Source organism: Microtus ochrogaster, linkage group LG2, assembly GCF_000317375.1.
Source record: "Microtus ochrogaster isolate Prairie Vole_2 linkage group LG2, MicOch1.0, whole genome shotgun sequence".
Taxonomy (NCBI): domain Eukaryota; kingdom Metazoa; phylum Chordata; class Mammalia; order Rodentia; family Cricetidae; genus Microtus; species Microtus ochrogaster.
The window spans coordinates 44,884,079-44,910,470 of record NC_022028.1 but is presented as its reverse complement, the minus strand read 5'-3'; the positions used below and the strand labels follow the sequence as shown (position 1 = coordinate 44,910,470).

Genomic DNA, 26,392 nt, shown 5'->3' with positions numbered 1-26,392 from the left:
TGCTTAGTGTACATTTGAATTTAATTCTTTGTAAATTTTTTGTTCATTTCATTAGTCCATTCTAGAAACTGTTTTTTCATTCTATTGATCTGTAAGTCCATTTCTGCCCCATTATTACTCTTTGTCACTTTGACTCCACCGTGTGACATGAAATCAGGTGTTGTCATAAGCCCAGCACTGGTCTTTTAGTTCAGGATAGCTTTGCTGTCTTTGGCCTTTGCGTACATATGCATTTCAGGGGACGTTTTTCCTATTGCTTTGAAGAATTCCATTATAATATTGGTGAGAATTGCTTTACTGCTATAGATTATGCTTGGTAATACAGCAATTTCCACAAACATCATTTGTGCTGGTTGAGCCTGGCAGATGTTTCCACTTTCTGATGCCTCCTTCAATTTATTGATTTAAAAAAATTTGTTTCATCAGAAGTCTTCCCTTCCTTGGCTAGGCTTATTCCTACATTTTCCAGTTTTGAAGCTATTATGAATAGGATAGGTTTTCTGTCCGTTTTCTCAGCATATTCATTGTTGGTGTACAGACAATAAGCTTCTTACTATGATATTATAAATATGGTATACTGATTATGTTTTCCTGCTACATTGTTGAAGGTGTTTTTTGGTTCTAAGTGTTGAGTGGCAGAATCTTTAGAATCTTTATGTACCAGATCAAATTGTCCATAAATAGAAATAATTTTACTTCTCATTTTTCTAGCTAAGATTTCAAGGGTTTTATGTAGGAAGTAGATAGTCTTATTTCATTCCTAATTTTAATGGCAATGCATTAAATTTTTCCCTATTTAGTATTATGTTGGCTATAGATTTTCTATAAGCAGAATTTACTATGTTGAGGTATGTTCCCTTTATTCTTGATTTATTCCAGGTTTTTTATCATGGAGGTATGCTGGACTTTTTATTAAAAGCTTTTTTTCTTCGTTGAGATGATCATGTGATTTATGCCCTTGAGTTTATTAAAATTTTGTAATACATTAATTGATTTTCTGTATTGAAGCACCATTTAATCACTAAAAGGAAGTTCACTTGGTCATGTGGAAGACTTTTTATTATGCATTGTTGAATTCAGTTTATAAGTATTGAAAGTTTTTTTTTAACAATGTACATTTTGGAAATTAGCCTATCATTTTCTTTTATTGCTAAATTCTTGTATGATTTTGATAGGGGAGCATGGTCAGCCATGTGAAATAAATTCTGTGTATTCCTTCTATTTTATTTTGTGCATTAATTGGGAAAAATTTATTTTTGAGATCTGGAAGAACTCAGATATGAAGCCTGGGGATCAAACTTGATGCTTGTTATGAGCATGTTTATGTTATGTCAATGGTCTTTGCTTAATCTGTTAGGTTTATATGTCTGGAAAATTAACTTTTTCCTAGAGTTTTAAATTTATTAGACTACAGGTTTTCATAGTATGCATTAATTATGCCCTGAATCTCCCAGCTGTCTGTTTTAATGTCTCGCTTCATCTGTATTTGTATATATTGGGTCTTTTCTTGCTTTTGATTAGTTTGGATAAGGGCTTGCCAATATTGCTTATCTTTTCAGAGAAGCAACTCTTCACTCTGGATTCCTTTTCTGTCATTCATTCCTTTGTGCTGTTATCGTTACTGTCGCTGCTTATTGATTTAGGTTTGCTTGATCTAGATTTTCTAGAACCTTGAGCCTTATTATTATTTATTTTAAATTTCTCTGTTTTTTAAATATAGGCATTTATAGTACAAGCTTTCCTCTTAGAACCACTTTTAAACAATGTACCTCAGTGTCAAAGGGAAACGAGAGTTCAGAGTGAAACAATGGGAAAAAACTAAGAGATGAAAAGCCAGCAGGTGTGACAAGTCTCATTCCTGAGGATATGTACCTCAGAGTATTTGGGGGCAAAAGGACAGACACATCATGACATTTAAGGGGGAAAAAAATCCCACATGTTATTACAATTGTAAATTTTGGTTCTCAAGTTTGACTGTTTTGATTTGCCCCACAGAGAGGATTTGCTGACCTGTTTTCTATCTAACTGCCTTTGATGAGCTCGCTGTGGTTCAAACATTCTCCAGCCAAATCCACAGGGATTGGTCCTGATGATGGTTGGGGTGACTCAATGCTGAGCGACAGTACTGCACAAAAGGAAGGAACAATGGATGATATTTGAGGAATATCTGAGGAAATATATGATAATCTTAGGATGTAGAGTAAACGGGACCTAGCTAGACACTTCATTAATAGGTTTCTTTCAATATTGCAGAATTACAGACCCATCCTGTACATGGCATTTCTGAGCCCTGCAATAGGTAGTAAAGAACCAAACATAAAGAAGAGCTTTCTCTTGACAGCAAGGCAGAAATGCTATTTGTTCATTAGTCAAACCTACAAGATCATGAGACAGGCTGAAGATTACTAAGAGGTTCCGTCTTTTACAGTGAGAAAATTCTTGCAATGGATTGACAGATTTTATTAAAATTATTATCTTGTAGTTGGCCTGTGTGGTGTGTGGTTTAGTTGATAACGTACTTGCCATCAGAACCTGAGGACTCAGTTGGACCCCAAACCCCCATGTAAAAGCCAGGTATGTGGTGTAGGAGGTCCTGCTGTCTTCATGTTGCTTTTATTGGTTAATAAAGAAACTGCTTTGGGCCTCTTGATAGGGTAGAACTTAGGTAGGCAGGGAGACAGAACTGAATGTTGGGAGAAAGAAAGGCAGAGTTGAGAGAGATGCCATGGATCCACCACTGGAGATAGACATGCTTTGCCAGTAAGCCACTGGCACATGGCGGTGCACAGATGAATAGAAATGGGTTAAATTAAGACGTAAATCTTAGCCAATAAGAAACTAGAGCTAATAGGCCAAGCAGTGATTTAATTTAATACAGTTTCTGTGTGGTTATTTCGGGGCTAATCTAGCCGGGCAGCCAGGATGAACAAGCAGCCCCCCTCCTTAGAACAATCTCCCTACAATAGGTATGGGCACACATGTTTATAATTCCAGTTCCAAGGAAACAGAGACAAAAGGATCCCTTGGACCCATTGGTCAGACAGTTTAGCCTAATTGGTGAGTTCAGTTTCAGTGAGAAATTGTCTTAAAAAATAAAGTAGAGAGAAATTGAACAAGATAACCAATATTGATCTCTGGTTACCATATACTCATACACATGCAGCCTCCAACACACACATGCATGCACATATGCATGCATTGCCCCCCCATCTAATACTGTTTATTATTTTCTTGTCTATGCACACTGTCAAACTCTAGTATGAATTAGAGTAAACAAGCAGATTCTTTTATATGCCTCCTTTTTAAGACAAAGCAGGACTTAAGTGTGGAAGGAAATGAGTTGCAGATGACCTTGTCTGTACTGCAGCTCCCGTAGATGAGCTGTGGGGCTGTAATTCAAGGTTCTAATTGCATTTACTGCTAAGCAGACACTCATCAGCGTAGGTGAGATGTGGGTTTTCTGCAAAACTTCTGCTTTTCTCATTAGATGTCCCTAATTTCCTTGATGATTATTCATGTAACATACAATTAATATGCACAGGAGGGGGCAGAAAAGATTACACCGTGATTCATTAGTGAGAGAAAAGATTGCTTTTTTTGTTTTTCCAAGTTTTATAGATAATTTATTTTATGTTCATGAAAGACAATTTTTCTGATGTTCAGGACTTTCTTATATACCTTTACTCTGAAAACAAAACAAAACAACAACAAAAAAAACAGTTTTTTTTTAAACCTCGTGTCTATTAGGGATGATATAAGAAGACCCTTAAAAATTCATAAATTGATGCTCTTTTCTGCTTTAGAAATGTTAAAGTTTTTATCTTTTCCAAGACCCACCCTATTTTCATTCACCCACAAATCTCTTTGCATCACCTCTGCCACTTTACCCCACGTTCTCCTCCAGAGTTCAGCCTAGTGGGTACCCCTACCACTCCTTCCTCTCTTTTCCACAACCCTCCGGATCTACTTTGTGCCCCACAGCCAGTATCCTGGCACTTTGCAGTCCCTGTCCTCTAGCCTTCTGGGGGGGTCTTACTCCCTGTGTCTCAGCCTAGTCTGACCTGTGTCACAGCTAAGGACCTGCCTTGCCTGCAGTTACCCACGAGTTCCTTCTTGACCACCTCTACCACCTACAAGGTACCCAGATTTCCCACATTCCCCGATGTACAGCATAGGACCCATATCCTTGCCTTGACTCAGTCAGACTGACGACTGACTCTGCTTGGGATTTAGCAGAACTTTAGGCTTCCGCCAACACCTTCCCTTCCTGTAACCACTGACAAGTCTCTCTGTATTGCCTCCACCACCCCACTGCATACTCAGACTTCTTTCCATGTTTGCCTTCAGGGTCTGGCCCAGTGAGTACCCCTGACCTCCTTCCTCATCCATTCCCTTTCCCCAGTTCATCAGCTTTGCCTGGCACTCACACCCAGTGGAGCAGTCTGGCCTTCATTATAAAGGAGATCCAGTTTGGGGCCAGGATCCTTCCAACCTATCTGTCAAATCACAGGACTTTCCTTGTCTCTTACATCATATACAGCCATTGTATTCAGACTTATCCACTGTCATACTCAAGGCTTGGAACAGGCAACACATCCTGAATACCAGCCTAGTCTCATCTGTCCATCTGATTTAATTCCACCCCAAATATTTTCAACCTATAGACCCACACCACCCCCACATCTTTTCTCCTTCCTCAATATGCTTTATAAATCATAAACTCAGAACCAACAAAGGGAGTTTACATGCCCAGATCTCATCCTAGGAATATCAACAGTATGAAAGATAAAGTCAGTATCTTTTCTCTAAAGCTGACAGTCCTGCAGACATGCTTGCAAATGCAATTATCTAGATGAACTCTAGGAGACTGGTTTAAAAGAACAATTATAAAATGCCCTAATGAACTCAAGGAGTTCAAAGAAGACACATAGATGCAGATTAACATCAGTCCATCAAGAGTAGGTGATTTTGATACCCACTTTCTCCAATAGACAGATCATCTGGACAAAAAAAAAAAAGAGAAACATCCAAATTAATTGACATCATACATCAAATGAAATTAACAGATGTCTATAGAATTTTCTGCCTAAACACCAAAGAATACACATTCTATTCAGTAGCACATGAAATCTTTTCTTCCACTTTCTGGGACACAAAACAATTCTGTACAAGTTCAAAGAGTTTAAAGTAATTCCCTGTATTCCATCTGATCACAGTGCAGCAAACTTAAAATTGGCAGACAAAAAGAAACCTCTGAAAAATAAGCAAATCCATGCAGATTAAATAACTCATTACTTAATGATGAGTGAATCAAAGAAGATATTAAAAATCAAAATAAAAACTTTCTAGAAGAAAATGAAAATGAAAATACTACATAACAAAACCCCTGGTACATACTGAAGGCATTCCAACAAGAGAAATGTATAGCTCTTAGTGCCTATACTTATAAAAACTTTAAAGAGCACAGAGAAATACTGCAATAATAGTGAAACCCAAAAGTCAGTAACAAAAAAAAAGAACAAATCAAATCCAGAACCAATCGGTGGCAACAAATAATAAAATATCAGAGCAGAAATCAACAAAGTAGAAACAAAAAAAAAACAATATAAAGAATCAACAAATCTAAGAACTGTTTCTTTGAGAAGATAAACAAAATTCACAGACCCATTGCCCAACTAATAAAAAGAAAAAAATGACCCAAATTAGTAGGATCAGAAATGAACAGGGAAATATTACAATTGGTATTGAAGAAATTCACAGTTTTATAAGGTGATATTTCAAAAAAAAAAACTTTCTAAAGCTGGAAAACCTAGATTTCTAGGTCTAGTCAAACCATTAAAATTAAACCATGAAGTCAATGACTTAAACAGACCCATAACAAATGAGATTGAAGTAGTAATAAAAAGCCTTCCAGCTAAAAAGTCTAGGACCAGGTAGATTAACAGCAGAACTCTACCAGACATTCAAAGAAGATGTACAGCCAGTTCTGCCTCAACTCTTTAAAAAAATTAAAGATAAGAAAAAGGAGAAGAAAGAAAGAGAAGCAGCACTTATAAACTCTTCAAATCCAGTATTACTCCAATACCCAAAGCAGGTAAAAATAGCAACAACTACAATAACAGAAAACTATAGGCTGATATCTCTGGTGAATATAGATTAAAGTAATCAATAAAATACTGTTTTTGTCCAGTGATGATGGTGTGTCAGAGGCCTTGACTCAGACCAATCACTCATTGCAATGAACATTTTGCTGATGAGGCTGATTGGACAAAAGAGTACACTGTGTGACCACCAAAGCAGCTCCTGGTACCACTAGGATGAATGAAGAAGTGTTGGAAAGACAGAGGAAGGTGTTTTTTGTTTATTTTGTTTTTAATTAATTTTGGAAGGTGTTCTTTTAGGGGGCACACTGCAGGGGGTGAAGGGTAGACATGGAGGAACTCAGAGGTGAGTGGGATTAGGTTGCATGATGTGAAATTCTCAAAGAAGCAAAAGGAATTATGGTAAGAAATCAAAACAAACAAACAACAATATGATACTGGCACAAAAACAGACATGTAGACCAATGGAACAAAACTGAAGACACAATTATAAGCACATGTAACTTCAGCCATTCAATTTTGACAAAGATGCCAAAAACATACACTGAAGCAAATACAGTATCTTCAACAAAATTTGGTATGTATACACTATGGGAATACTAATCAGCTGTAGAGAAAAACAAAATCATGAACTTTGTAGGCGATTGGATGGGACTAGAGAAAATGATATTGAGTGAGCCCAAAGTCACACATCCAATGTTCTCTCTTATTAGAGGATCCTAGCTCCAAATCTTGTGATACAAATATATATCGTGGAATAACTGTAGAAGCCAGTAAAACAGAACCATTGCCGGTATAAGGGTGTTGGGTAGCAACAGAGAAGGAAATCGTAGAGTCTACATGATCTGACCGGGGAAATGGGAAGGAGGGGATGCTTTAGGGAGGGGAAGGGAGGTAAAAACAGAAGAAGGTGGGAGGAGGGTAAAGAGGAAATGCAGGGCACATAAATCAACAATAGTTATCACAAGAATGAGATTTGCAAGGACATTGGAGTAGGCTTTGGATGAAGAGGACAGAGTAGTGTTGAATTTTTAGGAAGGGTGCTGATGATCCAGCTCGGTAGCTGAAGGCACTGACCCCTCTAGCCTGGCAGGTTTGAGTTTGGAACTCATGTGAAGGTGGAAGGAAAGATCTGATTGCACAACATTGTCCTCTGACCTCCACCACCAGCCATCCATGGTGTCACTCCCACAAGATTAATACTAAGGCATTTTAGATGTATAAAGAGGCATTTAAATTGTATCAATGTGAATGAATTAGAACAAATCATAAGAAACCATTATATGCCCATCCAATGGTTAAATATCAAGAATAGACTGAAATTTTTTTGGGAGACAATCGAAGGTACTGCTAAAAGGTTGGATGTTAATTTGTGCAAAGATTTGGAGAATGTTGTGACATCAACTATTAAGTATGAGCATACATGCCAACCCTTATAGCCCTCTACTTCTGTCTGCTAACAGAAATTAATACATATATTCCTTAAAAAATAACTGGAAAGATGGCTCAGAGGTTAAGAGCACCTATTATTCTTCTAGATGTCCTGGGTTTGATTCCCAGCACCTACATGGTGACTCACAAGCATCTGTAACTCTAGTTTAGGGGGGCCTGATCTTCCAACCATTTTTTTTCTCAACCTTTTTTAACCCCTTTAAACATCCTCTTTAGACTTAAGGCCCCAGTAATCTAAAAGTCAAAATTCAGCACTGCTTATAATTTATGTGGAACATTTTAACATGAGTCAACTACCATTTACTCCAAGATCTACTATAAACACATCAAAAAAAATGTTTAGTGTAATATTTGAAATAATGTGTACCCAGAAGTAAAACAGTTCAGATGTGTAGAAACATCAGATCAGCAGCCTGCACAGCCTGCTGACATACCTTCCATGGAGTTACACCACTGTCATTTCCTGGAAGTCTACTGTTTCAGCGGACATCACGCATCATCAGTATTTATCCAGGGTAGTCTACATGTCAGATTTTACTTCCCTTTAGGACTGAATAACATTGCATCATATGTACAGACTCGAGTTGTTCAATCCGTTCACGCATAGACGGGCATATAGGCTTTGCTCCCAGTTTTTATCTTTTTTCGATTGACATTGTTACGTGCATGTTTGTGCACACCTGTGCTAGTTCTTGCTTTAAGTTACTCTGGTACAACTCTAACCTTTGTGGTGGTACTGGGGCAGGAACTCTATCCCAGCGTGAGTGAGATTCCTAAGTGATGCTAATGACTTGCATTAAAGACTGACGAGGAAAAAGTATTGGGACTTCCCTCCCACTCTGCCGTTGGAATGACTGATTACATGTTGCCGGCGGACATCAATGTGGCTGAACCCTTCGTGACAAACATGTCAGCCTTAAACCGCAGCGAGTGCTGCTCAGGCCGATCAGTCTTTATCTCCTGCGACCTTCTAATGCAACCCAACAATTGTTTTCCAAGTCAGAAGGAAGACTCCATTGCCATGTGAAACACTGTCTCGTGATCTTCTCAGGAGGCTGCATAATCACTGAACACATATGCAAAACAAGTGGGACTCCCATGTCCACAGGTATCATTTACAGCAGGACGAGGGTGCTTGGCTCAGGCTGGCCAGGTTTAAGAGCAGGCTTAGCCTCTTCCGAGGCAGAAGACCCCAAGAGGATAGACACTGGAATAAAATTAGACAGTCTAAGCAGGTAAAAGCCAAACACACCCTCCTAACTGTCCCATGGAGGCAAATAATTTAGAGTCACCTTTCCCCCTATTTCAGATGATTATATTCGACTCAGTGCAGTATAAACATGTGGTAAGATCACATTAGATGGTATTCCCATGCAGAGTTAACTACTGCTTCTCCTCTGTCTTTCTTTCTTTTTGTCTCATTAACTAGAATGTTATTTATGTTATTTTTTTGGAGGAGGATAGAAAGCTAGTTCTGTATATTTAGCGCCGAGTAGGAAAATAGTCCACTTACTCCTTCAGCATGAGTGCCCAGCAGGCCTGTTAGTGTATTAGACGCTTCAGTGGAGAGCAGATACACAGCTTCCTGATTTCCCAACACACACTGGGCAATTTATTCCACCAGTTATCCTACTGCGTTATCTTCATACAGCATATTCGAAGTGTTAGCTCGAGTCCACGCTCCAACTTCTCAGGCAGTTCAGCTTGCCTTCCTGCTTTTTCAAAGCCCCATCTTACCCTGTCGGTTCTATTTTATGCGACTTTGTTTTTTTTCCTCTTCCTTATTATTTTCCTGGCAGCATCTTTTGAAAGGTGTAACTTTTCGTATTTTGAATTTTATGGCAGGCTAAAAAATAACTTTTATTCCTAGTAGATGAAATCCGGCATTACTCTAATATATACCAGCAAGTGGCTTAGAAGCCCCTATCCTATTCCCGCGGGATTTCTCATTTTAAAACCATTTTTTCCCCTCAAACCTCCCAGGAGAGTAGTCCCCAATTCAGTGAGATTTTTTTTAAATAATATTTTCCCACCCCACGTACGAATTGAGAACTGCTTTAAGTTGTGAATACTGGGCTAAAAAAGGGGAAAAAAACGATTTCTGGATTCCAGACTGAGAGCAGCAACTGTGCTGACCAACAAAGACTTCTCCGTTGGCTCATCCGTCCCTTGCCTCCTGTCACCATCCACTGCTTTTGCACTCACTGGCCGCCCTGCAATAGAGGATCCTATATATGTTCCAGTCTGACCTATCTGCCTTGCTGCACGAGCGTTATCTGCTGTGTAAAAAAAAAAATGTTCTTTCAGTAATTGAACTTGTTCCTTCCTTTAGATCCACAGTGCAGTCTGTGTTCTCCTAACTGAATTACTTCATCAGATCTGTCCATCAGTGTATTGCTAAGCTCTGCTTAGTCTTTCCATCCCTGGGTTTTGTCTCAGGGTCAAACACTGATTTCCATGAAGCAGTTGATCTCTTGTGAGTGTTTCCCACACAAACACAAAGACTTTCGTTTTTCTCTAGATCCCTTAGAACTCATAGGCTCTGGAGTGTTTACTCTCCCTTCTTGGCATTGCCCTTACATTTGATTGTGGGCTTGACTGAAATTTCTCTTTGTTACTGAAGGTGTTAGATAGGTGCTGAAAGCAGCCAGAAGCATTAAGACTGATCGCGGAGGTCCTGCTCATGGGGAAGAAAGACGGCTTCTAATGAACAGAGCTCAGGAATGCCAAAGCCGAGCTTGCCAGGGATCAAAAGGAGTTTATATATTTAGTGTATAGCTGTTAAAGTGGTTGTTAAGGAGATCTCAGAAACATAACCATAACCAGTAATCTACAGTGAACTAAGAATCTAACTCTTACGCTAATAAGAAGAAAACATCAAAAAAATTATTGCATAATAACAAAACAACTGAAAATATCCAAGAGCATTTTAGATCTCTCTAGATGTATTTGTGGATATCAGAGAAAAACTGAAAGCATCAATCTGAAACTTGAGCATTCTCTACACTATATATGTAGTTTTCCAATTCTTTTCTGAATATGAAGAGACTTAAAAAACTTTTAGTAGAGTACTAAAATTAGCAGTGTTTATGAGTATTATCTTTTGCTAATTTAAACATCACTTGATATTTGAAAAGTTGTTGTAAGAAGGCAGTCATTTTCACTAGAGTAGATGATTTCCACATCTGTCACTAGAAATTTCATTTGGAGATTCTATGGCGTTATTCTGAAGAGATCCTAGTAGAGGCATGAAAACCCATTGAGAGGGCTGTCAGGATGGCATAGCAGGTAACGGTGCTTGCAGTATAAACCTGGCAACCTAGATCAAGCTCCCAAACCCGAATAAAGAAGGAAGGAAAGAAGAAACTCCAGAAGTGTGACCTCTGATCTTTTCATGTATGATGGAAGCTTCAGCCATGGCAACATATACACGCTTATACAATACCAAACAAACAAACAAATAATAAATAAATAAAATCAAATATATGCTGGGCAAAACATTGCAACATTTTATGTAGAATATTATAAGGAATTTGACCCAGTTTTCAGTAAAAATATACTAAGTTGCTTAGTGTTGACCCCATAAAAACTGTGTTGAGTTTGGATAATTAAATTTAAGTTTATATCATGTTTGAATGTGAAATGTTCGCTACAGGTTTATGTGTTTAAAGACGTGGTTCCCAGAGGGAGGTGCTTTTGGGGAGGTTTTGGAACATTTAAAAGGACAGAGACTTCTTAGAGGAAGTTTGTAACAGGGGAGGGCTTTGAGATGGTACAGCTTGGTTCTACTTCCTTTCCACTCGGTGGTTCTGAACTGGTGATCATTGGGCTGGTGAACCTTCTATTCCTGCTACTAAGACTTCCCACCATGATGGGTTTATCCTCTCTGGAACCTAGATGGAAAGTAACTCTTTCTCATTATGTTGCCTTTAGAGTATTTTATACAGCAACAGGAACAAGACTATTGCAATTTGTAGTTTAAGAATCTTGTATTCAGGTGGTGGTGGTTCTTGTCTTTGATCCCAGCACCTAGGAGGCAGAGACAGGTGGATCTCTGTGAGTTAAAGACAAGCCTGGTCTACAGAGTTAGTGCCAGGACAGTCAAGGGTATACACAGAAACCCTGTCTCAAAAACCAAACCAAACCAGACAACAAACAAAGAATTTTGTGTTTTTAACCCGAGTATAAATGTCATTTACACAAATGATGAGGCTATAGCATATCGGCAAACTCAGAGCTCTTTGCTCTCAAACTAGTTTCATATCAGAGTTTTTTTTTTTTCTCCTACCTTCACTTTGAGCACAGAGGCAAACATCCTTGCATCCTCAGACACACCACCAATGTAGAATTTCTTCTGAAACACTGGGGGGTGATCGTTTTCATCCTGAATCTCAATGTACACTTTAGCTGTGTTGCCTGGAAAAGAAGATATATCTTTATTGGTGATTGTTCATTAGAATAAAAATCACTGAGTAATAATTACTGTCCTCTTAGATAAAGAGGTGTATGTAGTTTGTCTGAAGGTCATTCCTATGTGTTGCCTAATTCTAGGTCAAGAGGAGAAAGATAAGAATATTACTGGCAATGTTAAATTTTTAATATTTTATTTTTGAAGGACTAGGTATTGAATCTTGGGCTTCATGGGTGCTAAGCAATTTTTTTTTCAGTGTTTCCAAACTGCTACCATTTGAAGGTAATGCCATAGTAATTTACTTTCCATTTTAACTTGTTTAACTTATTTTCCCTTTCATAGAAAGTAATAAAAGAGCTGTCCAAATAACAGTGTTCAGTGTTACGGGACACAGGCTTACTGAAAATTCATTGGAACTATACTGTGTATACTATTCTATGTGGTTTCTATATTTGACTAGCTAAGATCTGGAGAATCAAAATTTTTACTTGCGTATTTCTTAATACATTGTATACATACATGCAGGCACATATACAAATAATAAGTTTAAGATAGGATCCTCTTTTAGTTCAATGGTCTGGACCAGTCCATGAGGGCTTTGAGGTAAGCAGGCTTATGGACAACTCAAAACAGAAGGTAAAATTTGAAGATGAAGGGAATGGCGGTGCTATGGGTTGGGTGTGATTGTCTCCTAAGGTTTCTCATGTTGGAGATTTGGTCCCCTGGATGGCAATATTAGGAAGTGGTGGTATTTTCAAGATTGGGACTTTAGGGGAAGTCACTGTATATGCTGACCCCAGAAGACAATCAGAAAACACAGATATTTACATTAGAATTCACAGCAGTTGCTAATTACAGTCATGAAGTAGCAATAAAAATAATTTTATGCCCAACACTCGGGAGACAGAGGCAGGTGGATCTCTGTGAGTTCGAGACCAGCCTGGTCTACAGAGCTAGTTCCAGGACAGGCTCCAAAAACCACAGAGAAACCCTGTCTCGAAAAACCAAAAAAAAAAAAATAATAATAATTTTATGGTTGCAGGTCGCCACAACATGAGGATTTGTATTAAAGGGTTGCAGCATTAGGAGGTTGAGAACCACTGACTTAAGGTAATATGCACATGGTCCACAAACATCGTTTGTATAAATTTATAAATGCACAGGAAACAATACAAAATAACTAAAACACCCACACAGCAAGTTTCAGCAATCTTTAAAATAAGTGTACATAGAAAAATACAAGCTGCTACTTATATTTCCTCTAAAGCAGTTTATTCAATTTTACTGACAGAAGTGAGATTTTCCATTGTGCGCTCTTAGCATGACACGCATGGGGTGGCAGCACTTTAGGCTGCATCATGGTTTTAGAGAGATTGTACTTAGCTCACATTGGTTCCCTAATTAACAGTGTTTTTTTTTATCTTGGCAATACTTACTGGCGTAAGATGAAATCTCAGACTTGTTTTGATTTGCATTTCTCTAATGGTTAAGGATGTTGGCCATTTCCTTAAGTGTGTTTCAGCAATTTTAGATTTTTCTGTTGAGAGTTCTCTGTTTAGGTCTGTACTCCATTTTTTTTAAATGGATTATTTGTTCTCTTGATGACCAATTTCTTGAGATCTTTGTATATTTTGGAGATCAGCCCTCTGATATGGGGTTGGTGAAGATCTTTTCCCATTCTGTAGGCTGCTGTTTTGTCTGGTTGACCGTGTCCTTTGCTTCACAGAAAGCTTCTCATTTTCAGGAGGTCCCATATTTTTTTAATGCTTTATAAAATATATTTTTGTCAGATTATCTTACAGCTTCTGACTAAAATATAATAATTTACAACTGCGGGTAGCCATTGAATTCCATTGGTGTGTGCGTGTGTGCGCACATGTGTGCTAGTCTGTCTGTCTGTCAAGGTTAAGTGAGCTGCTCAGTTCCCAGACAGCTGTTGCATGAAAGCATGAAGCAGCAAACAGCAACATTTAGAACACAGCAGTTGCTGTTGGTCCCATTTCCACTCATAAACCCACTCATCCTCTAGGACACTCCAGGAATTATAGTTATAATTCAGGAATGAAAATAAAAATTACATGCGGAATTTCCCAAAGGCTTAAAGATAATTTATTATAATTTATGTGCACATTGGTCTGCCTGCATGTGTGTGTGTGTACAGGTATGTGGTATACCAGAGGAGAAGCACTCTTTAACCACCAAGCTGTCTCTCAAGACATTATTTTTCAAACTATGATAGTGTTCCTTTCTTAAAATAGGTCTGATGTTGTAGATGTACCTAACCTTTATACCCTAGTTTAAGGTATAAAACTAATCATTAAGTACTGTTTTAAAGATTCATCAACATTAACAATTCAATTCATAGTAATGGAAAAACTAATGAGTTTTAACTGAAGAACAGAATTTAGATTGTGACATTTTAGGATTATTGTATTAACTCACTTTAGATTGAGTTCAACTTTGTCTTGGTAAAACACCATGACCGAAGTAACTTGGGGAGGAAATGATTTAATTGGAATATGCTTCCATATTGCTGCCCATCACTGTGGAAAGTCAGGGTGGGACCTTAAAGCAGGACAAACTTGTAGACAGGAACGGAAGCAGAATTCATCAAGGATTCCTGCTTACTGACTTGCCTGGAGTGGTTTCCTCAGCCTGCTTCTTATATACTTCATGAACACCTTCCTAGGGGTGGTACCATGCTCAGTAGGCTGGGACCTCTAACATCAATCATTAATTAAGAAAATGGCCTATATACCTGCTTGCAGGCCACTGTTATGGAGCATGTGATCAATTAAGGATCTGCTTTTCCAGGCATGTCTACGTTTGTGTCAAGTTGACAAAACTCAACCAGCATGTTATTACTCCTTGTTAACTTGACAAACAAACATAATAAACGAACACCATTAAACTATAACCTTTCATTTCTGATAGTCCTCAAGATGACATTTTAACTTTCCTAAATTCAAGCCTTTAAAAATTCAATCATTTTAAAAGTACAGTCTCTTTAAAACATCCAAAGTCTCTATCTAAAATTGTTAGTACCTCAAAAACTCCAACGGCTCTCTAAAATTCAAACATATCTTAAATGTGAGATTTTGTAAAATAAAAAAATAAGTTACATAATTTTTTACTCCAAGAGGGAAAACCAAGGCACAGTTGGATCAAATTAAAGCAAAACAAAACTCCAGGAGTATAAATAACTTGGTTCCAATGCCCAGGACTCAGGGTCTCCGGGCTGCAGAAGAAAGCTACACTGTGCTGCTGAGTTTTCTGTTTGCTGTCCTTTTGTTTTAGTAGGTTTTTAAAATTTTTTTTTAAAAAGCTTACTATCCCAAGAATCCTTGGAGAGTTATAAATTAATAGAAGGCATGCATTTTATTGTCCTAATTCCATTCACTTAAATTCTGAAAAGCTGGGACATTTTCTGTTTTTGCAACCAAGTCGAACATGTGTCTTCTATGAACTCAACAGAGACAATTGTCTTTACTAGTGGATGAATCCCCTGGCACCTGGCTGTGAAGACTTCAGGAAGTTTGATAATCAGAGCTCTTTGTTGGTTTTCTGTTACCAAATCACTGACGTGGTTTGCCAAGACAAAGATACTAAGGAGAGAAAACGCTTCACTTTGGAAACAGTTAGAGGTGTGCGTTTATTCATCCTGACACTTTTTAGGCTTCTCACACTCACCTGTGCTCTCACCACTCCAGTGTCACAGAACTTCTGGGGGATTTTGAATAACTGCCATTTCATTTGAAAGAGATTATTAAATATACAAGATTCCAAAGTAATTGCCACACAAACTAAAAACAATCATAGCTCAGATTTAAATGTCTAAGGGTACACTTATTTTAAAAGTGCCATCACTTTGTATATTTTACAAAAGACATAAAATTACTTTATGACTTGGGATTTAATATTATTTGCCGATTAACTTTGAAATTTATGCTTACAACCTTGTGCCAAACTATTTATGACAGTCAGCTAAAGTACAGTTGTGAAACGAGTGTTTTTCTAGTTGTGTGATTTATAGTTAGAATAAAATTAACTTTATGTTTTTGCTGCAAAATAAGCAAGTCCACTTCTTCCTTTTCCTGCTAATTTTGATAATACATGATAGGCATTGTTCCTCTAGATGTTTAGAACTCTAAACAATTTTATTCTCTATAAACAAACTTTTCAGCTAGTTTTATTGCAGTTAATTATTAGAATACTTTGAATTCCTTCGCAATAAGGTTCTTACAGTTGGCAAGTCTACCTTGATCACCTATTAGTGCTATAGTATCTTAATTTATTGGTACTTTCTCCAGGGCCACTACCCCATTTCTTTTCCTGAAGACATAATTCCAACCGATTTATTTCCTGAGGAAAATAGTTATCATAACTATTTGCATCAGACTGAATGAGAATGTCCCATAGGCTAACATCTTTGAATACCTGGTTCTCAGTTGGTGGCACTATTTGGGGATGTTTAGAAGCCAATGCTTTGCTAGAGGAAGTATGTCACTGAGGGCGAGGCTTTGAGATTTCAAAGCCATGTGCCTTTCCTAATTTACTCTACTTTCTGCTTGCAGTTCAAAATGTAAGCCATCACCTTCTGCTCCGATTGCTATGTCTGTCTGCTGCCATGATTCCTCAGCATGATGATGATGGACTCCTGAGGCTGTGATCTCAAACAAACCCTTCCTTCTGTAAGTTGGACTTTGGTCATGGTATTTATCACAGCCTTAGGAAAGTAGCTCAGACAGAAGTTCGTGCCAGAGAGTGCTGTGGTGGGTCTGACCATGCTGTTTTTACAGGACCATAGAGGCCTTTGAACTGTGGACGTGAGAAACAGATGACCACTGTTAGTGGAGCCTAATGGGCCCTCCTCACAGAGACTTCAAAGACAAAATTTCTAAGAGCAATGTGGGACCATGGAGGCCTAATTCATGAGGCTTCAGTGAGGAAAAAATTCTTAGCAGTTGACCTAAAGATTCTTGTGATAATTTGGCAAAGAATGTGAATGCTTTCTGCCCATGTCCTAAGAACTTGCTTGGGGCTAAATTAAAAATTAATGGACTGATCTCTTTGGTGGAAGAGATTTCAACATATTCTAATAATAACTTTGCTGTGTGGTTTTTAATAATCACTCTTATGTTCTGAAAAAATAGTCAGCCCAGTAGGGTTTGCTAGGTCAGGATAAAATCAGAACAACAACTTTGGTATTTAAAGAAAGCAAGGAGTGCAGAGTCTTGGCTATAGGGGTTGCTCAATTTTGACAGACTGCTGAAAATAACATTGCCATCAGTGCATTAGAGGGACTGATCAATTTGGTTTCTGAAACGTGAGGAACAGTCTTGAAGATCTTCCCAGGTCCTTGACTGTGTCAGAGAGAAGAATTAGAAGTTGTTATAGAGGAGAAACATTGGTGCTTTCTTGAGGGAAGAAACAGGATGGACATTAGATTTTAGTGTGGGTTAGTTAGAGAGGAAGGAGGGATTTTAAAATGACTTCACGGTGTGTGTGTTTTTAAACCTTTTGAAATTGCATTGCTTGAAAGATGTAATTAACCAGTTTCAATGATTAGTAAAAGCCTAAAATACACACAAAACACAAGGGGTTGATGTGTTATTCTTAAATAATTTCATTGTTGTAAATAGGATTGTGTGTTCAGGTTAAGGACTGAGAGAAGAATCCTAATATAGCTAAACCCAAACATCATGGATGTTCTGGTTTTAAGGAAGTATTATTTATTTGTGATTTTTTGCACCCTTGCTTGAGAGTCTTAGGACAGTCATTTTTTTTTTTCTAGCTAGTCTTTACTGGCTTTGTCAACTGTATTCAGTTCTGGCTTCTCAGACAATGGGATGTGCAACCAGACTTAGAGTGAGAGCTATTTCCCTGACCTGATATTTTCCTTCTATCTCATCTCAAAATAATTGAGCAAACTCTGTTGTTTTCCTTCTTTATGATCCCTTTCCTTTTTTTTTTTTTATTCCTTAGACAAAAACCAAACATTCATTAACTGGAGACCGAGCACCTTATTTACCCAGTTTGGGTCATGTGTGCACCCAGTATCTGAAGGGTAGGGGGTCGCCATCCACCTCGAAAGAAGACTGATAAGGAATTCACAAGGAGCATGCAGTGTGTCTACCGGAGGAATGCAGAATGGATGTGGGGCAGTAGTGAAAGATCAAAGTGTTCACCTGTGTGTGGAATCACCAGGTGCCTTCATTTGGATGCTTTGGCTTGTGGACACACAGCATGCATGGTGCCTTGATTTCCATGCCATACACACATTGGTTGGAGGACTGTGTTCCTTTTTTTTTCTAGCCAACTCTGGGTTTGAATATTTTAAGGAAAATTCTTGGACGTAACTCTGATTTAAGTCAAATTGCTTTACATTTTTTGAACGCTTACAAAATCCCTTTCCTCCTCATGTTGTATCATTTATTTACAACAGATTTTTAAAACCACTATAAATTACAAGCACACATTGAATAAAGATAAGATAAAATGAAAGAAGGGTTGATGAAATAAATAAAAAAAAATCATAGAAAGGCCTGGTATTCTTCAGTGTCCCTGGATGTGAGTCACAGTGAGTTGAGCTGGAAAAGCGGCTAAGGTTAGATTGCACAGACTGCTCCTACAGAGTATTTGGAAATAAACCGCTAGGTAGAATGAGATGGGAAAGCCACTGGTTCCTAGTTCTCAGCTTCTCTCTGTGATTTTATACTCCGCTGTGTCTTCTGTGGTATTTGTTTTCTGTAGCCAGACAGCGAGAAAGATTGAATATTTCAAAGTTTATTTTTAAAATAGTTTTCTAATTTAGCTCTGATGTTGATTTAATTAACCTTTGCATGATTTTAATTACTTGTATCTAAAACATGCATTTTACGTATGTGTTTGACTGAAAGGTTATCAGCTGAATTGGGAAGAAATGCATACAACTGCTTGTCTCAGACACAGACATTCAGATTACTAGAATATATCGTGCTGTATTTTAACTAGGTCTTCAGAGAAAATGACAACTCTGACGAGTTTATTACTATGATATTGAGGGCATAGTTAAATGAGTAATAGTCTAGATATTAATTAAAGTCTGGATTTGTGTTCATATTAACATATTCTCTTCTTTGGAAAATTATAAATATTTCACTGCATTAAGAGTCTCCTATATTAATGGTTATCTTTTCTATAATCTATTATTAATATACCTATCTATCTAATCTTATATATTTATAATCTAATATCTGTGTATCATTTATATATGATCTAGGTCTATCCCTATTATCAACCTGTTTATTTATCAACTATCACTCTATCATATAGCTATCTATCCATCCATTATTTATATAATATATACATTTCATATAATTTTATAGCAAATTACCATAAAATTGGTGTATTAAAACATTAACTTGTGACTTTAAGTAACAAAAAATATTTTATTTTACAGTCTGTCAGTCCAAAGTTTTTCTCTTGGCTTATTGAGATGCAGACAGCACGAATCCCATTTGGGAAGCCCCAGGTAGGATTCTGTATTTCATTAGACATCTGTTATGCAAAGATCACAATTCTTTTAAAATTAGTCTGCCAGGGTCTTACTTGGTCAGCTTTCAGAAGCTGTGTGTGCTCTTCACTTCCCAATGCTTCTCTTTCTTTCAATTTAGAATAGTTAGAGACTTCTTAGTGTTGTTTAGAATAGTGGGACACTTCCTAGTGTCGTTTGCCAACACAGATCATCTTGTTTCTTTCTCTCTCACACCAAGACGTTTGTACTTGTGTTAACTCCCTGATGTCGTAGAGCTGGCTCTGTGTCTCTCACTCACCAAATCCGAGAAGTCTCTGAAGGTCAAACCTTCATAAAGCCCAGAGATTTGGACATAGTGATCTCTTGGGTATGGAGGTCACCATTCTGTCTACAATGGCTTTAAATTTTGTATGTAAATTCCAGGAGACAGGTTTACAAAGCAGAAAGGTTTTTAGGGAGTTCCCAAGTAACAAAGTTAGTGAAAGTAAAATTATTTTCCAATACAAATGCTTCTATTTTGTACCTTTTATTCATGCACAAACATGACCAGGGACAGTGACTCTTAGTGATGGTTATACCAACCTTGGGAACTCTGGGGGTTAAATGCTTTCCAAGTGCTACTTCCATTTAATTCTGTAATAAAATCTTAAGGATCATTGGTTGCCTTTGTTTTATCAATGGAGATAATGGGGCTTGAAGAAATTAAACAACATGCTGGAAATAATACAACTAGGAGAACCAGAAACAGGACTTAGACCCAAACATCTGATAACATACACAGAATAATTTAATTATGACTTCACTTAAATCATTTAAAAATTAAAGAGAATATTTAAAACTCTTCAAATATTGTAATTCAGAAAATAACAGAGCACAGAGAATTTTATGTCAATAGATTTTTTTTAAAAGTACTTTTATGAGTATGGATACCAAACATTTTATTATTCTTCTGTTTTTGAACATGTAAGACATATTATATCATTGGGGCATTTGCAAAGCTCTCTAAGTTTTAATAAGTACATTTGAGGCTGAGAACAGAATAATGAAATGGGATTCAGGAGCTGAAGTTTACTTTAAAACTGCTTTGGAGGATGGATGAACTGGTTGAAATGACATGGTCCTGGGGGTGTGTCTCTATGAAGTCACATTTGAGCTCACTTCAATCAACAGGAAATCATTTAAAAACAGAATGAACGAACAGTGAGACCTCACATCCCATATACTGAATTCTGTTGCCAACTATACTTGTACAAGAAATCAGAGTGTCACTAACATGGGACAGGGAGACTAAATTATGATACATCTATAAGGCAGATGATGAAGGTTTCTAAGTCACTGAAATGGCGTTTCTGAAAAGTACCTAATGACATAAATTATTTTGGACATTATAATAATAAATATAAAGAAACAGTCCCAGATTTTAAGAAGAGCACACACAATGAAAATTGTGTTTTTGTGCCTGTAGCTACAGCAAAATTGTTTAGGAGAAAGTGTATCAAGGCTTAAAAGAACAAAAATGTGGAAATATAAATTAAATTTTTTTTATACATAGTTTATAATTTTATATAACAAAAGATACCGCTTTTTAACTAAAATAAATCAATTTAATGAATAAAAGGAAAAAGAATCCCCAAATTATAAAACATAATATTCTCTCTCACACACAAATCCTGCGATGTGCTTGACCATTCCAGTTACATGTATTTTCTACAATGTGCTAACCAAAGAGGAGACACTGTATGAATATTTACTTATTCTACACAAATAAACTAAAGATAAAAGCCTACATTTCCCCCTATCAAATAAACATATGACTTTGTGATTTTCTGGTTCACCTGTAAGGTATTTCTAACTTGTATATGACTTACTTGTGAAGATTTAACCAAGAAGGAACCATGGAAAAGAACAATGATCATGCAAAATACCATCTAATTATTCTTTAATCTGTTTATGTTCACTTAGTTCATTAATCACCGGTGCACAACATATTAAATAATTAAATTTTACAGAAAAGTTGGAAGCAATTTAAGATAGAGCAATGTACTTGCAACTATTTAGTGTAATGAGTGTGGTAAATTTAGCCTTTGGAAAGTACATAATGAATACCTGTTAGCATTTCACAGTTCTTGCAGTAGGTCATTAACTCTAAGCATTACTTCCATCCACTCCTCAACTACTTACTAGAAAAAAAAAACATGTGTGAAGCAACACAACTTCATAAATTTGTTCAGCTATTCACTTACTAATAATTTTGAGCACAAGTCAGTAAAAATGAAAAATAAAATTCTAGTAATAGAACCTTCAAAGAATATCCTATTCCTTCTCATGGAGCTCTACACTGCTCACCCAAACATTACCTAAAACATATCAGTGTTCTAATTTATTTTTGAAAAAGTAAAATAATTTTTTTTGTCTTTCTTGGTTAGTAGTCTCCTTTCGTCTTTCATTTTTATCATAGACTTTTATCACCACCTCCCATACCTCAGAGGTTACTGCGACATCTCATGAACTATGAGGATCCACATCTTCCATGGTCAAGAGGATACACCAACTCAAGCCAACCAGGTTTTGTCCCCAACAGATACTTCCAAAGGCTAGAAAGTTAGTGTCCCAGCTGTCTTGGTGGCATAGTTGCAAAAACAATATTAGTTTTTAATATTGTTTGTTTCTCAAGTGTTTATCTTTCCTTAGATCCTGTTTTACTTGAACTTTGGTTGTGAAAGCCTTAAAGGATTCTTCTAATAAATTCTCATGAGTCAGTCAAACATGGCTTCTATTACTTCTAACCAGGTATCCTTTCCAGAAATAGTTCAGAATAATAAAAATATAATGCTTAAAATTTTCAAACGCCCAATGAGAAAAACACATTTTACCCCTAAATAGAGATGAGATTTCTAAACTTTAGAAAATATAATAAACACTGAAACTTGATATGAATTCCAGGTCTGTCTAATACCAAAGACAGGGATGTGAGACAATGGCACAAATATTGTATCCATATACCTTTTCTGTTCTGCTAAGGCAAAATTGACTGTGAGCATTTCTACTGTTAAACTTTGTGAGATGTGTAATCTTTGCTAATGTAGATTTTTAAAATAACATTTCCTATGTGTTTGCTTTATGGCTATATTTAGCCTCCTTGCTAATGTCTTGGAATGTCTTCTATGGAAACAGTGTATGAGCAAAGCTGAGCCACTGACCTGCCTAGTATTCTTGCTGTCCTTGTATGTTTTACTAAAGCAATCAAACAGCTCTGTATGTCAAATAGTCAAGATGGAAAATACGTGCTGTATGTAAATAACTAGCAAAAAGACTTTCCAAATTGAAAGTGAAAGCATTCAGAATAATAATTTCCTTTGAACTTCTTGTCTATAATTATGTTTTAAAGGTATTATCTAGGGATTTAATTCTCTACACGTTTCCAGAAGAGGTGATAAAAGGAACAAGATTGATTAATGAAACTTATCAAAAGTCCTGGGAATAAAGGAATGAATTAGATTTTGAAGAATTGACTGTTAGACTTGCATTCTAAATAATGATTAAAAAGAATGACAAACTAAATTTATGTTTATTGTTTCTGAGTCATAAAATTTTCAGAAACACTGTTACAGCTTAAATCACATATTGACCTTCACACAGTGATAGTGTATGACTTCAATACCCCACTCTTACCAATAGACATGGTAATTCAGACAAAAACTAAACAGAGAAATGCTGGTACTAACTGATATGATACATCAAATGACCTAACAGAACTTTCTACTCAAATACAAAAGAATATAACATCTTCTCAGTACCTCGTGGAACTTTCTCCAAAATTGACCACATACTTCACACAAAGAAAATCTCACCAGATACAAGAAAATTGAAACAACATGCTGTACTCTATCTGACCACCACAGTTTAAAACTGGGTATCATCAACAACAGAACCAGCAGAAGTTTACAAACTCTCTGAAATGGAACAACTTACTACTGAATAAAAAATGAGTCATTGAAGAAGCTATCAGAAGATGGAAAGAACTCTCAGGCTCATGGGATGGTAGAATTAACACAGTAAAATGGCCAACCTACCAGAAACAATCTACTGATTCAATGTAAGACCTATTAAAATTCCAACAATGTCCTTCACAGGTCTTGAAGGGACATATGTGTCTTAGTTAGACTTTGTATTGCTGTGAAGAGACACCATGACCATGGCAACTCTTATAAAGGAAAACATTTAATTCAGGAGGCAGCTGAGAGTTTCAGAGGTTTAGTCCATTACCATCATGGTGGCAGATGTTGGCATGCAGGCAGACATGGTGCTGGAAAGGTAGCTGAGAGTTCTATATATTATAGGCAACAGTAAGTAGTCTGTCTCACTGGGAGTAGCTTGAGCATAGGAGACCTCAAAGCCTATTCCTACAGTAACACACTTCCTCCAACAAGACCATACTTATGCCAGCAAGGCTACACCTCCTAAAAGTGCCACTCCATCTGGGAGCCATTTTCCTTCAAACGACCACAATATGGAAATACAAAAAAGACCCCACATGACAGCTAGCAAAAATAATCCACAGTAATAAAAGAACCTTTGGAGGTATTACCTTCCATGACATTAAGTTGTACTTCAGAGCTGTAGCAAAAAGCAAGCAAGCAAACAAACAAACAAACAAAAAACATCATGGTGTTTGCACAAAGGCAGGTATGTTGATCAACAGAATCTAATTGAAGTCCTAGATATGAATCTACACAGTAATGGGCAATGGATTTTTGATTAAGAAGCTAAAACTATACACTAAAAAATAGTCACCATCTTCAGCAAATGGTGCTATTTGCCCTGGATGAGTATGTATAGATCTAGGATGAGGAAAAGGCCTACTACACTTATCTATTACAGATGTTTTCAAGATGATTAACTTGCTTAATAGAAGGTTTAATTCTGCAATGTTCTATTTCTTGTTATTATCCAAAATGTCTTAATCAGTGTTCTATTGCTAGGAAGAGACACCATGACCACAGCAATTCATAAAGGAAAGCATATATATCTTAAAGGTATTTTGACTTCAAAATTTGGGTCTAAGAATATGTTGTGTTGGAAAAGAGGCTCTGCATTTGTTTCTACAGAGGATGAGGACCTATAGATTCCTTCTAGACTAGTGTGGCTTGATGGAACAAGACCCCCTGAAAGTTCTCTGTAAACCCCCCAAAATACTTTGCCCAACAAAAGTAGGAAGCAGTTTGGAGAGGACTATTTCCAAATTCCCAAATATTGTTTATAAATGTTCATTTTCATTTAAAGGGGGATATAATATAGAGATATATACTTTGCATTGGTATGAATCTTGATATATTGATACAAATTTAAGGTCAATTTTGTTATATGTATATTTCTGCTCTTGATTAAAGTATTGTGTTTGTGCAGCTCATTTAAAAATGAATGTAATGTGTAATTAAGAAATAAAGGTTAATAGTCACCTATAATAGTCAAGCTTGTAGTCAGGTTAATTAGGTTTTCTAGATGTACAGAGATATTTCAGATAATAGGTAGTCTTCAAACCTTTCAAAGACTTACAGAATATGTCATTTAAATGTTTTAAGAATGTAAGGCTTTTCATGACAATGAGACTCATTTGCTCTGGCAGCAACAATCTACTTGAAGAGGATGATGGGCATCAAAGAGTCTCTTTATGGAGTTTGTTAGCCATTTGGGTGAGAAACTGCTCTAGCCTGGACTGCTCGATGTTAAGCTGCATAAACTGGACATGCAGGACCCACAGAAAAATGACTGCTAAACTTAAATGTGAGATAGTCCATCTAGGTTCCTGCTTCATGAAAGAGTCTGCCAGACATACTTCAGGACACAAAAGAAAGTGACTGACAAACTGCCAATAGATGTGAAGCAGTCTTTCAAATTTCCTGCTTCGTGGAAAAGTCTGCCGGATGCTATGGGCCTGTAGGCTGAAGATGTATACTACAGTATTACAAAAGAACTTTGGGAGACTGTCCAGGCAGTGAAATGTCTGTCAATTCCAGAGTTTTAAAAGTTGCTTACAATGTACTTCCTGTTAACTTAGGTAATATTGTATCTTTCTGAGGTCTTTGATAATGTTAAAAAATAAATAGCTACAATTATACCTTTCCTTAGTTGTGATAAAAGATAAAGTATATATAAATATTTTAACTATAATTTTTGCTTAATAACTGCTTTGTTATAGGTAATTTTACTATGTTAAAGTCAAAACCTTCCTTTTTATTTAGACAGAAAAGGGGAGGTGATATAAAATTCCCATCTGTATGTTGTGAATATGTTTTATTAGCATTGGTTAATAAAGAATCTGCTTTGAGCCTATGGAAGTGCAGAATAGAGCAAGGCAGGAATTCCAAGCAGAGATAGAGGAGGAAAGAAGGTGGAGTTAGAGAGACTCCATTTAGCAGATGATGGAGACAGACACTGGAACTTTACTCAGTAAGTCATAACCTTGTGGCAATACGTAGAATAATAGAAATGGGTTAATTTAAGATGTAAGAGTTAGTTAATAAGAAACCTAAGCTAAGGGGCCAAGCAGTGCTGTACTTAATTTCCGTATGATTATTTTAGGTCTGGACCAACAGGAAACGAATGAACAGCCTCCACCTACACTGCAACATTACTGCTGTATTCCTCACAATGGTGTCTTACTGAATACAATCATCTGAGGACAAGGGTCTGTTTTCGGGCCACCTGCCCTCTTCTCGTACAGAGAAAAATGCTGTGTTGAGTGAGCAATCAATGTGGCCTTATTGATTCAGCCCTTCACTTTGATTCCAATGGCAAGGAAATAAGGCTCCCGGGGCCATGTGACAGAAACAAAATCATGTTAGCCATATACCCTTAGATTAAAAGAATCGTAGGTTTTTTTAAATTTTTTATTGAGAAAAAGAAAAAAAA

At 36.9% G+C, this 26,392-nt stretch overlaps 1 protein-coding gene across 1 annotated transcript in view; it reads right to left on the bottom strand.

Moving 5' to 3' along the window:
• Nucleotides 1–26,392, bottom strand: part of Pcdh15 (protocadherin related 15) — a 1,155,509-nt gene that overhangs the window by 57,669 nt on the left and 1,071,448 nt on the right. Inside the window, exon 29 of the mRNA XM_026785470.1 lies at nucleotides 11,842–11,969. Coding sequence (XP_026641271.1) covers nucleotides 11,842–11,969 — 128 coding nt within the window. The remainder of the gene's footprint in view (nucleotides 1–11,841; nucleotides 11,970–26,392) is intronic.